Genomic DNA, 12,712 nt, shown 5'->3' on the forward strand with positions numbered 1-12,712 from the left:
AAATTTGAATGTCACGATTTGTTTCTGTATAGCCCGTGAAACCTTTTCATAACAGATATGATACTAAACATTTACACATGATACAGTTTTCCGGACTGAAGTTTTATTGCATCTAATTTTTAACTTAAAACGCTTGAAACTCTGAGTAACAACCAGGGACGTCGCTAGAGTCCCCCCCCCCCCCAAATCTTGGTAAAACCAGTGACGGTAGTTGGAAAATTGGAGTGCGACAGTCGGATTTCCGACTGACGCACTCTAATTTACATAGGCCTATATTCATATATTCATGTGATTGTGAATGACCTAAATGAAAAAATCGGTCAAAATTTACCTCTAATAAGTCATATTTACCACGTTTTCCTTGTCACTTTGAGAAATTGTATCTCGCGATGTACCATACAAACTTCGTATGATTTTGAATACTCAAATAAAAAAAAAAGTTGGTTTATTTCTGTACTAATTTTGCTATTGGGTGGGTTGACCCTGTTCGCTATCTAGTTCAAGTGGGTTCAGTATTTATATTGTCTCTATGGTATACAATCATAGGCGTGGGATCCCAATTTGATTTTTTTTGGGGGGGGGGGGGGGGCTGTAAAGACTTGTCCGAAAAATATAACCAAAATTGTTAGCGCGTTCAATATTCTAATGTGCATATCATATAGGCGTGCATCGGTTTTTGCATCGCATGCCAATAACATACAGACATTTTCCATGTTATTACCCTTCCTTATTGGATAGAATTATTGGGGAAGTCGTTACAATAAAAATGATAATAATAATATAGCCTAAGTTAAACCATTGATAAACTCATTGCAAACTATTTTTCTTTCAGTAGGTGCCCGAATAAATTCTCAGCATATTGCTCATATTCACAAAAATATTTGCTTGGGGGGGGGGGGGCTGTAGTTTTCCCCTTTGTATACATTAACATAGCTTTTGTAGTTAGTAATCTATGTAGCCTTCAAGCAGATAGCGTAAACTCAGCGGTTGCTTACTTGCTTAACCAGAGAAATTAATATGTTTTTGATGAGAGGGCCAGTGGGTACAAATGTATCCAAAAAAGTTTGGAACATAAGTGCAGTCGCGAAAAATGGGGTTTCTGACTGACACTGACCGCATCGTTGATAGGTAGCGCCGGGGGGGGGGGAGGGTGGGGAGGGTGGGTACAAAGCAGCAGTCGGAAATTTTCTGGCTTCAAAACCCATCCAGCAGTTGGAATTTCAGCCACTACACCCCCCCCCCCCCAATCAGCAGGCCTTAGCTACGTCCCTGGTCTCAACATATATATATATATATATAAATATATATATATATATATATATATATATATATATTATATACAGCAGTAAAGAACTAAGCATTGTTGAATGCTATAGTCACTCTCACTGTGCACAACCTGCAAATAACAGCCTACTACACAAGGAATTCAACATGTCAAAATGCGTATAACAAAAGGGATACGTGCAGTGATCTCGAACACGGTCTCATGGGTCATTGAGCAACTATAGGTGAGTTCCGTATCCCCATGTGCTTTATATCCATATATACTACACTTTATCTTATACTATTTAATATAAAAAGTTAGTTGGGCATATATGCTACAGTATGAAAAACCAAACGTTTCAAGTGGAGTGTAAGCCATTTAACTCGACACGGTGCTTCTGCTATACTGAAAACAGTGAGATCATACCTACATGATTGTTCGCAATTCTGAATGGGAATTGGTATAACTTATTTTACAGTTGGACATCATATAAACGGAAAACCGGTAAAACGTCTCTTAAAGTCGGAGAAAACAACTCTTTGCTGATATTTTCAAATTTCTTTGGAAGAGCCTTTTACACATGAACCGAATTCAACCTTATTTTCTGACGGATGTTAAGCCCAAGACTGGTCTCAGTATCGGTGTAAATCTCCAATTCGCCGACCGACTCAGAAGGTTTTGATAAGGATACCTGCGTTTGTTAAACTGATCCGTCCGATCACGGATCGCTGTCATCGGCGTCCGAGGAGTAAAGAAAGAATATTAATATGATTAATAATCATTATAAATCAAAGAAAAGAATAGAAGATAAAGCACAACTCCAAATCTACAGCCAAACACGTAAAGATATTTATCACTCAGTTATAGACGTGTGGACCACTAAGCATCGAAATTAAGATAAGAAGATGAAAATTCATTGGGCATATAGTTTCACAACATGAGCGACATCATCTATTACAATTAATCTTTTCGAGATAACAAAGATGTGGCATAAAAATGGCGGCGAGAAGCTTAGTAGATTCCCTTAAACTAACATTCACATTTCTCTTTCTAGTCTCCTCAATATTAATGGTATATCAGTTCAGTTTCTATATCAACAAGATCGTTAGCTACGGCACTCAAGAACCGATCGCCAAACAAAGAATTGATGCAAAGAGTGCAGATCTGGTGATGAGTGATCATGAAAACAATATGAATTTTATCGAGCACTATCCCGAAGGAAACCTTTCGAAAAACTCATCGAATGCCGAATCGGTATCTGTGAATGATTTGCATATTATCACCATGACAACCATGGACACAAACAATTCGATTTGGAGAAATTCAACATTGCCTCATATAAACAAGTCAGATGCGAGTTTGGAAGCTGCAAATGATAACCTTACTTCAGGTAAATTGCATATTGAATATTTCAAAAATAGGTTATGAGTGGATCAAGCTGTTTCGTTTAAGTAAATTGGATGTCCAGTTGACTTTATAAAGTTCCGCTGATTTGTATTTTTATTTAAATATGCACAAAATAGAGTTGAAGATACATTCGATAAATACTATGTTTAACAAATGCATTCGCAGTCCATATTCTCAGTTTGATAATGTGGAGGGGGAGGGGAGGCGACGTGGTGATAGGTGGGGGTATTATTTTACTTTACACACACACATATATATATATATATATATATATATATATATACAGTGGCGTAGGAAGGTACTTTTGAGTGGGGGGGGGGGGGCTGAAGACTGCAGATGCAATTTGGTGCAATATAGCACACTTCAACACCTACTCCATTTTGTAAATAATTTTGCATTTTCACCTGGCCTTAGATGCAATTTGGTGCTCCAAATGAGATTTTTTGCTCATTTGGAAATGAAAAAGGGGTTTTCTGACTTGCGGAGCGGGGGGGGGTGGCGGAATGATACTTCCGCCCCCATATATTTCACTGGAGGGCTGGCGCACCCCCCTCCAGCCCCCCGGTTCTTACGCCCTTTTATATATATATATATATATATATATATATATATATATTTATATATATATATATATATATACATTTTGGTACATTACATGTCTACACATTCTGGGTCTTACTTTTCTATCTTTAGATAAGTTGGGTTTAGGACCTGCTGATATCCAGAATCGATTTGATGTAAACATATCGTCTATATACGGTAAATTCTTTCCTGGGAGGGTAAGTGAGCTTTTCAAAGTTGATATACGTATGTAAGTAACAAGTTCAGCTATGCTAACCGAGTAGCAGACATCTATATATGCTGCATGTCTTTCTTTCTGGGGGGGGGGGGGGGGCATGGGGAAGGAATTGGCCGTACTGCAGAACTGTGTATAATATATGCTTATACACACGGTGACGCTGTTTCCAGCTAATTTGTCGGCCACCGAGCGTGGCAGGTCAAAATCTGAGTGTGGTCAGGGCAGCCTCCGAACCCGTGTGGATATACGAACCTTAAGCTCACCTCTAGAATAAACTTATAACGTGAAAACGAAATTTGTATGTGTATATTTACTTTGATATCATTAAAGTACGACTTAAAGGCCTGTATAGGCCTACACCGGTTGCCGTGCACATCAGTCGAAAAATTGTAACAGACGAATAAAAGTAACAAACATAATGAAATCAACGCGATTATGTACGTGGGATTAATCTGAACGGTGCACGCTTAATCCCTCTTTACCTGTATCATTGGAATATGATAATTTTTACATGTTTTTTCTTCATCTTCTTTCAGGATCAATCATTAGTGTACAACAGGGTTCCCAAGTGCGGAAGTAGGACATTTATAGATATAGCTAACATGCTTGCCAAACGACGCAGTGGCCTCGGAAAGCCACTAGTAGTTATTAATCGAAAACTTAAATCGGTTGGTGCACGTTTTGTGAAATAACCTTTTTTTTCCTTGATTGTTCTATATAATTAGGATATATTATAGTTATATGTATGAGGCCGTGATTATGATAATTTGTTGTCCAAATGAGTGTACTTATATATAGACTTCACTACTCTACCGGGGGGGGGGGGCGGGGGGAGGAGCTGAGCGGAGGTTCAATCTTTGGGCTGGGGGTGCCGAGGAGCAGAGTATATATAGTAGAAATCTACGAGGGGATGGGATACAAAACTTCGAGGGGTAACGGGGTTCATGTGACTCCTAATTTGACGGGCCAAACGACACAGCTACCTCACAACTTTCTTATGCACAAGAAGGAAAACTCGAAATGAAACGAGATTGAATTGTCAATTTTTCAGGTCATCTTCAAAGAGTCATTTTCAAAACCTTAAAAGAGGTCACGTAGTCAAGTGCAACACACATTTCAATTAGAAACGTATAAGGCTTGAATATCCTTCATCAGATAACCCGTTGACATTGCATTGTAAATTTGTCAACTTAACAAGTGGTATTTGATTGTCACCCTAAAGGATGGTTCATAAGAAGATAAAAAAGAACATATTTTCGGTTGAGTTATAAGAATTTTCTCTTTGTAGTTCAGCCTGATATTGGAACATTCGAGAGTTTAGCCATTAGGTGAATATCTTGAAAACCAGAATAGCTATACTCGATAGCACTCAGATTTTACGTTGTCTTTTCTTGAACTATAACACATCAATGATAGAATTCTGCTTAAAGTCATTATTTAAATTGTTCTATGGTGCAGAAAATAAAAAGCAAGAAACGACAGAATAAAGAATTCCACCCTCCGTATCAAGATATATTGCGGGACCGTCTACTGAAGACAAAGATTGGTTCACTGATACACGGGCATGTTTACTATGTAGACTTTAATGGAGATGAACGACTTCAACCGTAAGTATAAAAAACGGCTAATTATGGAAATCAAATATTATAAAGTAGTGTTTTGAGGTTGGTTAAATTACCATGTGCCAACAATCAAGCATATCAACTCAGACCGCGATGTTAATCCCCTGCTACAGTTCTCCTGCCCCTGCCGGACGCCCTCTCGTTAGGCCTCATATACAGTGGTTGTACAAATTAAAAGCATTGTGCATTCGATCTCAATGGTCTAAATAGTCCTTCTTTAGAAAAACTCAAACCGAAACATCCATGTTCGTGTAACAAAACGTTAGCCTGGCGCATGCGAGAGCAAATGTCTTGATCTTAATATGAAGCCTACAGAGTGAACAAATTTCGTTAACCATGATAATGGTGCAGTATGCATGGTGATTGCATATAGGTCTCGCACCACAATTAATTGTTCCATTGACTTACACACTAAACTTGTCACATTCAAGACCTGCCAAAGCATAGATAGAAGTTTTCAACTGGAATATGTTACCCACCACATGACAGCTGAGATCTTGGCCTATCGCGACACTTGCAAATTTTCATATCATGACCGTTTAGATTTTGAGCTCGAAAAGACAAGTTTAGCATACTGAACCTCAGCCCTTCCATCTGCTCGCTCGGAATAATATACATTTAACCAAAGGTTTTCTAATATGGTTTATATCACCTTCGATCCTCCCTATTTCCACATCATCTGTACTTTAAATTATGTTCTTTCTGATAAAGGCAGAACAAACAATGATCGTAACTGATAATATGCTAAAACAAGCATTACCTTAGGCACTTTTACCTCTTTTTTCCGACAATGATTAACATTTCGAGCTGGATGTACACTACTCTACTTGTGGTGCGATATCTATAGTATAATATAGCCCAACATATAATCAGTACAATCATAGTACACTTACGAACGAAAAGGCAACTATATACAGTTGCCCGCTCATGCATGCGTTCGATTGATACTTTCATATCGACCAAAACGATAGCAAAGACCGGACACCTTGTTTAGGTTTGGATTTTTCATTTGCTCGATCTGTGCGAATCGGGTTCAAAACTTGCCAAAAGTGCAACATCATGGTTGTGTACCGACAAAATATTTGTAGAGTTAAAGATTGGTTAGTTCGTTTTTATTATGGATACATAATTGTGCTTTAATTTTCCGGCAGCGCAGGGTATGGTATACGATTGGATCACTTTATGGGATTGATGATATTGTGATGCCGTTGGTCATCATATCTGTCGCCCTCTATTTATTAAGGCTACATGTCACCGTTTTTAGCCACATGTGCTTTCTATGTGGACAGTGACGTAATATAGGTCACGTGACGTCTGTCCATCAGCTCAGGGGGATCAGATCTCGAGACTTTCGTTCTGAATCGTTCGGTTCGATAGTAGCCCTGGTTTCGTTCATTGTGGTCGTATTTGTATCTAATTCGTATTCGTCTTTTGTACGTATCGTTATAGGACTCTACTTCGGTATTGAGACCTCGTTTGTGACTATTTTCGTTTAAGTCCATGCATGTTTTTGTAGATATTATTGAGGGTTTCATGCCGATGCATTGTGGCTGATTGTAGTAATAGATTACCGAAACCTCAGCGTTCGTTCTTTACTCGTTTATCTATGTGTTATATTCTCTGCATGTAATAGGTTCAAGGCTCGTCGCTTCTAACACAGAACCATTCAAGCCGCATTTGTTTCCATATCACCGCACCAGCCTTCGGTTGGGAATATTTAGGCTCCCCGGAATCTTAGACTGAGTAAACGTTACAATATGATAGACTCTGATATGTTCAGGTCTTACGACCTGGGAGGGTGTCATGGGATCAATTTTCCCAGCTATCGAGAATAAACACCTTTTAGTGGAGGCAGGGTGATCCACCCTGCTGCCAATAGATTCATGTTTGGTCGATGTGTTTGGACAATTATAAACATCTGTAGTATCAAATGTCTTCACAACCCCCCCCCCTCCCAACCCCCACCACCATCGAACGTTAATACTGATGTCCCAGTTTGGATCAGATTTATTTTTTTAGGTTGTTTTCTTGACACCATCTCTGTGATGCTTTTTTTTTCCCTTTCAGGGAAAGAAGACCAGTATACTTCAATATAATTCGAGACCCCATCGACCGATTAGTCTCACAGTATTACTTCGCACGTAACGGAGACAGAAAGTTCTCAAATATGCAAAAACTTCACAATATCTTCCAAGGATTACTAACAAATGAGGTAAATAAAGCAAGATCTATATTACCTCCGCTCGGCAAATTCCTCTTGTCACCCACATCATCCCTTCACCTTCCAACTATATATCATGTAGATCCAATCATATATCATTATAAGCGACCTCGATTTTATATTAGTTATCACTGATCACATTAGTTGGATTAAGGAGGAATTTTCTTAGGCGTTCGAAAAACCCGTGACCTTCATCCGTACATCTGTTCTTATAATTGACCTTGCGGCCCATGGGTGGACTGAGGCATAACCCATGCTGCAGGTCAAGCCGATCCGGGGCGGCAACGCTGGGGCTTTGTAACAAGCATCGCTTTGGTGGCGTCGCCGGGGCCTCGAACCCAGCGGTGTATCAGCCTCCCAGCCGGTAAACCAGTAGGCGCTCCCTTGACCCATTTGCTCTCGTCAGGCTGCACCCCCCCCTCCCCCACCCTTCTGTCCATGCATCTACTGCGTGAAGTACTTATACCTTATCGTAATTTGATGTATCTCTATTACAGACGATAAATGACTGTGTTTTTCGCTCTCGGCCAGAGTGTGTCAGCCAAACAGCCCGTGCTCATATTTTGAGATACTTCTGTGGATACGATCCATGGTGTGCGTAAGTATATGCTATGACAAAACCGGTGTTATCAGAAGCGTTCCGGACGGCGGATACTGAAAATCCAAATAGTCAAACTTTCGTGCACTTTTGTGTACTCTATGCTATTGTAACTTACCTGCACAACTACCTTTTTAACGACGAACTATATTATTGGAAAATATCTCCAAAACAGTGTTTGTCACTTACGATGTGAACCACTGGCGGATCCAAGGGGGGGCCAAGGGGGGCCATGGCCCCCCCCCCCAAAGGTGAGCCAAAAAGTGTTTCCGAACATCCGCTAAATCATATGATTGGAAATTAAAAAAATCGAGAGGAATAGCAGTGGTAGACTAGTCTAAACCTTTTCGTTTTCTGGTTTAAAATTAAATGCAGAGCTCCCAACTGACCCGCAATTCGCGGGAATTAGACCCGCATTCTAACACCCAAACCCGCTGACCCGCACAAGCGTCCGAAAAAACCGCATTGTAATTGTCAAGTATACATAAAAAAATTTGCATCAAATTTTGACTTAGCAACCATCATTTCTTTAGCATTTAGCATAAAAGAGTATAAAACCTCTTTTACAACATCATTTGAACCTCAAATTAGCCTATATTTCTTTTCATTCATTGTGTTATAATCTATTACCCATGGCGTCAAGGGCGGCGGAAGCACTTTTAATCTGGGGGGGGGGGGGGCACCGACAATTAAAGGGCACTTTGCAGAATTTCGATTGGACTGATGCAGCCTGATATTTAGTACCCTTTATAACTCTTATTGTATTATCTTATTTGCGTATACACATCACTCCATCAACCCCCCCCCCCCCCCAAAAGAAAAATGCATACTAGCACTGCAATATCCAATGTGCAAATTGGGAAACAAGGAACAAGTTTTCTTTTGAGACAAAATGAGGTGAAATCATGCTAGTTGCTAATGTAGGAATCTTCCTAATTAGAGTTTATTTCTTGTTAATATCTTAACAAGTTTTTTCCACTTGAAATAGCTTTGAGTTTGACCCACAGAAATTCATTAAAAGTCAGGCGTAGCCAGGATTTGCAAAGTTGTATGCACGACTTTCTGAGCGTAGCGCCACCATCGGTTGGCGCGGAGCGTACAAGAAAATTTTTGGTTTTACAAACCCCTCAGATGGCCGGAAACGGCCCTTCCCGAGTGTTCATTCTGGTTCCCTGGCCTCTTGCTAACTTGCACATTTTTAACCTGAGGAAAAGTGTGGGGGGGGGGGGGGGGCACGTGCCCCCTGTGCCCCCCGGTTCCGCCGCCCTTGCATGGCGTCTTCTCTCGCAATATCTTCTATGCTTGCATGTTCTTGCGAAGCAGTAGGCCTAATGGAAGCAGGATCGAATCGGCGGTGTGACAGTTGCTCGGCGCCTGCTCCGTATATCTTTGAACTTATCGAACTTATTGAAAGAGAAGGCTTTCTATAAGTATAGATGTAGAATGATTAAGTAACTACCTAACTTATGCAAAAATGGATGACATACAAGGTTTTGATAAGCTTCAAGTTGACGTTAGCCACTTCTTTCTTCTCCAGGGAGCCTACCGAGCTGGCATTAAACACAGCTCAACGTCATCTCGCTGAGAACTACGTTGTGGTAGGAGTGGCGGAGGAATATCTCGATTTCTTGAAAGTTTTGGAAAAATTATTACCCGGATATTTTACAGGAATTGTTGAACAGTACCAGCTATATACCAAACGTAAGTATCTCAACTTGTTAACATTTAAAACTTCAATAATGGGACGACCCAAATTGTCAGTAGGCCTAAGTAAAGAGAACTCAAAGTTTTACACTTTTATTTATTTTTTTTTTAAGTTTAGGACTCCAAATTATTCCCGGCTTAATTTTATGATCCGTCTGAAAGGGAATAAAAGCGTAGAAAAGACATAACATTAACTATGGATTCATTCTTACCGATCTTGCAAACTTGTGAGGGGGACCGCAACGTCGGCAATGACTATAACGCGTATCGCAAAGTCGGTAATTACTATTACGGTTACATTCGTCCAACACGGCAGCATACATAAACGTTGTACTCAAAGCCGAAGCCAAAGTGAAAAAGACATTAATCAGATCACACATCCGGAGTCTATGCATGCTAAGTTCTTCTATACCGCCCTCATTACCTTTCAGAGGAAACAATTCATACTGTAGTTTTGATTGAGTTGTTTGCAGACACATAAAATTTCGAAATTCAAATGAACAAGTTTCTCTGTTATTATTTTTTACATTGTATAGGTGGTGAGACGAAGAAAAGTCAAGCAAAAGGCAAGGTTCCTCCAACGGAGGAAGTAAGAAGGAAACTGAAGGACCTGTTGGAGATTGAATATAAGTTTTATAATTATACGCGGGAAAAATTTCACAGATTAAAACTGTCTCTTGGAATAACGTAGACGGGCAGTCATTATCATCATCTTCACTGAAAACATTATCACTAAAGAACATTCGAAGAGATGAGTCGACGGAAGGGAAATGTGTCCAAACGTCTGTGCTGGATGAACTAACTGCAACACTATCTCACGGTGTTATCTATCGGTTATCAGTTTTCTGAAAGAGGACATCGTAGTTAGGCTTTATAAGCAGTTGGTTATGCATAATCTGGAGTATGCTGTGCAGGCTTGGAATCCATATTTTGCTAAGGATAAGGAAGTACTTGAAAAGGTGCAGAGGAGGGCTACTATAGGATGATTAGTTCCTTAAAGAGTGTTCCTTATTATAGGCGGTTACAACTGTTGAATCTCACCACGCTGGAGCTTACGTAGGGACTTGATTCAGGTTTTCAAGATTGTGTATGTTTTTGACAATTTATCCTTTACCGGCTTTTTCATGTTTGCTAACAGTAGTTGTACCAGAGGTCATTGTCTTAAACTCCAAAAGTCACAAAGCAGGATTAATATTCGGCATAACTTTTTTCTAATAGGGTTGTGAATGTGTTGAACGGTTTGCCTGAGAAAGTTGTACCTGCAAGTAGTGTCAATTGGTTTAAGAATGCTTTGGACAAGCATTTTAAGCATTGTAATCGGGTCTGAGTGTTTTTGTGTCTTCAGTTTTTTCTCTCTCCTATAGGGTCCTTGCTGGGGACTTGAGTGTCCCTCCTGATCCTTTTCTTCTACTTAACTAAACTAAACTATCGTATATTACTATCTCAATGTGTTATCTATCGTATATCACTATTGGGTCTCCGAAATATCATGTGCAAAGTTCTAACCGGTAAAACAATGCAAAGAAATCAAATTCAAATCATTTATTCAACTAATGTATACAAATATTACACATCGATAATCAAAACGTTCCTTTTGCTCCGTAATAAATATGAGTAAGAATTTATAAAAAATATGTGATGAAGATATATAAAAACTATGTAAGAATATACAAATTTAAGAAGTGTTTAAAGGTATGCCAAAAAATGAAAGAAGTGTAAGAGATCTAAAAAGTGCAGAAAACATTTGTTAAAATATGTAGAAAAAGGCTGAAAGGTCTTTTGAAAAGCAGATTGACATGGAGTTGTCGATAATTTTCGTCCAATAATTAACAGAAGAACTGTCAAGTGAAAACAAATGCCGGTCAAAAAACAGAATTTTGTTTGAAACAATGAGGTCTATTTGACTTTTGATCGTTTTGTAAAGTCTCCAGGTGTTCGGCACTAATCTCCGAGTTGTTTTTCAAGGTGGACGGCCCCAGTTTCGGGGAAGGGTCTTTCCGCAAACTGAAGGGCACGCAAAACCGAAGCACCGACTAGCAGAAAATGCACAAATGTTCCTGTTATACCAACAAGATCCTCCTCTGTCCACTTGGGAAAGGAGTGAAGCTTAATTCCTAAACCTACCAACGCCATATCATGCTTTCAACCGACTGTATTATATGTATTTCAAAACCCGCAAAAATCTAATACAATCAAGATATTCATACTGCTCATACTGTCAGCCCAAGTGCTTTACAGCAATTGTTCAATTAAATGATAGATAAATGCCACATAACACAAGGTGAGGGGGGGGGGGGTGTGGTTTGTAATATTCCACTATTGGCAAATTACAGAAACAGACACAAAAAAGTAAATCTAGACACAAAATGACACTTTGTGTGTGTATTTTTCTTATGCATTTACTTTTTATAAGCTATCCCTGTACATCTCTTACCACCCTTATGATTTAATTATTAATATTACAAACATCCTACAAATTGTATGTAAAAGGCTCTGTATTTTATATCAAACTAATGCACTAAAACAATTCTCCATCATAAACTTGGTATGACAAAGTATAAGCACAAAATTGTTGTTAATTGTTAAAGATTAAGATAAGTAATACACTAATACAATGCAAAAACAAGATGGTGTTGTCTCTCTCACTTTATATTCCAAATTGGCAATACCCTTCTGTGACATACATGCTTAGCTTTAACGATCTTTGTGGTGAACTTTCAGGAAATCGGATTTAAATATGATATGGACATTAAAGACTGAAACTGTACAAAAAAATCCTGTACAAAAACAGCCCAACCTCATTAAGAATTATGGATATGGGAAATATATATCAATATTTTCTTAGAATGAAATTGTTCAAGTCGATAATCACAAAATAATCATTATAGTGATGGTGTGTAAATATGAATCTTTTATTTTTTATCTTTTATTTTTAAGCAAGCAGCAGCTGAGATCAGAGTGTAGAGTACTACACAATGAAGACATGTTTACTTCTAAACATTCTCCTTTCACCTTCAGACAACCCCCCACCCCCACCCACTTTTCAGCAGACTTTTGATTCTTGCATAAGTTGATTTAAAAGTAGCGGCAAAGATGA

The 12,712-nt window shown here is 39.0% G+C and overlaps 1 protein-coding gene across 2 annotated transcripts; it reads left to right on the top strand.

Annotated features, from left to right (window-relative positions):
- Positions 1-1,581: 1,581 nt before the first annotated feature.
- Positions 1,582-12,655, top strand: LOC139962618 (uronyl 2-sulfotransferase-like). 2 transcript variants are annotated; one of them, XM_071962764.1, is made up of 8 exons: positions 1,582-2,654; positions 3,365-3,450; positions 4,007-4,138; positions 4,929-5,077; positions 7,160-7,304; positions 7,811-7,911; positions 9,449-9,612; positions 10,152-12,655. In XM_071962764.1, exons 1-8 carry the CDS (start codon positions 2,261-2,263, stop codon positions 10,304-10,306), a joined length of 1,326 nt encoding a protein of 441 aa, XP_071818865.1. In that variant the 5' UTR covers positions 1,582-2,260; the 3' UTR covers positions 10,307-12,655. The 2 variants fall into 2 exon arrangements, with proteins under 2 accessions (XP_071818865.1, XP_071818866.1); XM_071962765.1 differs by lacking the exons at positions 7,160-7,304; positions 7,811-7,911.
- The last annotated feature ends 57 nt before the right edge of the window (positions 12,656-12,712 follow it).

This window comes from Apostichopus japonicus, chromosome 21 (assembly GCF_037975245.1).
Source record: "Apostichopus japonicus isolate 1M-3 chromosome 21, ASM3797524v1, whole genome shotgun sequence".
NCBI lineage: Eukaryota > Metazoa > Echinodermata > Holothuroidea > Aspidochirotida > Stichopodidae > Apostichopus > Apostichopus japonicus.

What these genes read in the sequence shown, in the direction of transcription:
- LOC139962618 (XM_071962764.1), top strand. Translation starts at nt 2,261, where the DNA reads ATGGCGGCGAGAAGCTTAGTAGATTCCCTTAAACTAACATTCACATTT. An exon ending in TTAATCGAAAACTTAAATCG is followed by an intron (nt 4,139 to 4,928) that starts GTTGGTGCACGT and finishes TCTATGGTGCAG; the next exon opens with AAAATAAAAAGCAAGAAACG. An exon ending in GTACCAGCTATATACCAAAC is followed by an intron (nt 9,613 to 10,151) that starts GTAAGTATCTCA and finishes TACATTGTATAG; the next exon opens with GTGGTGAGACGAAGAAAAGT.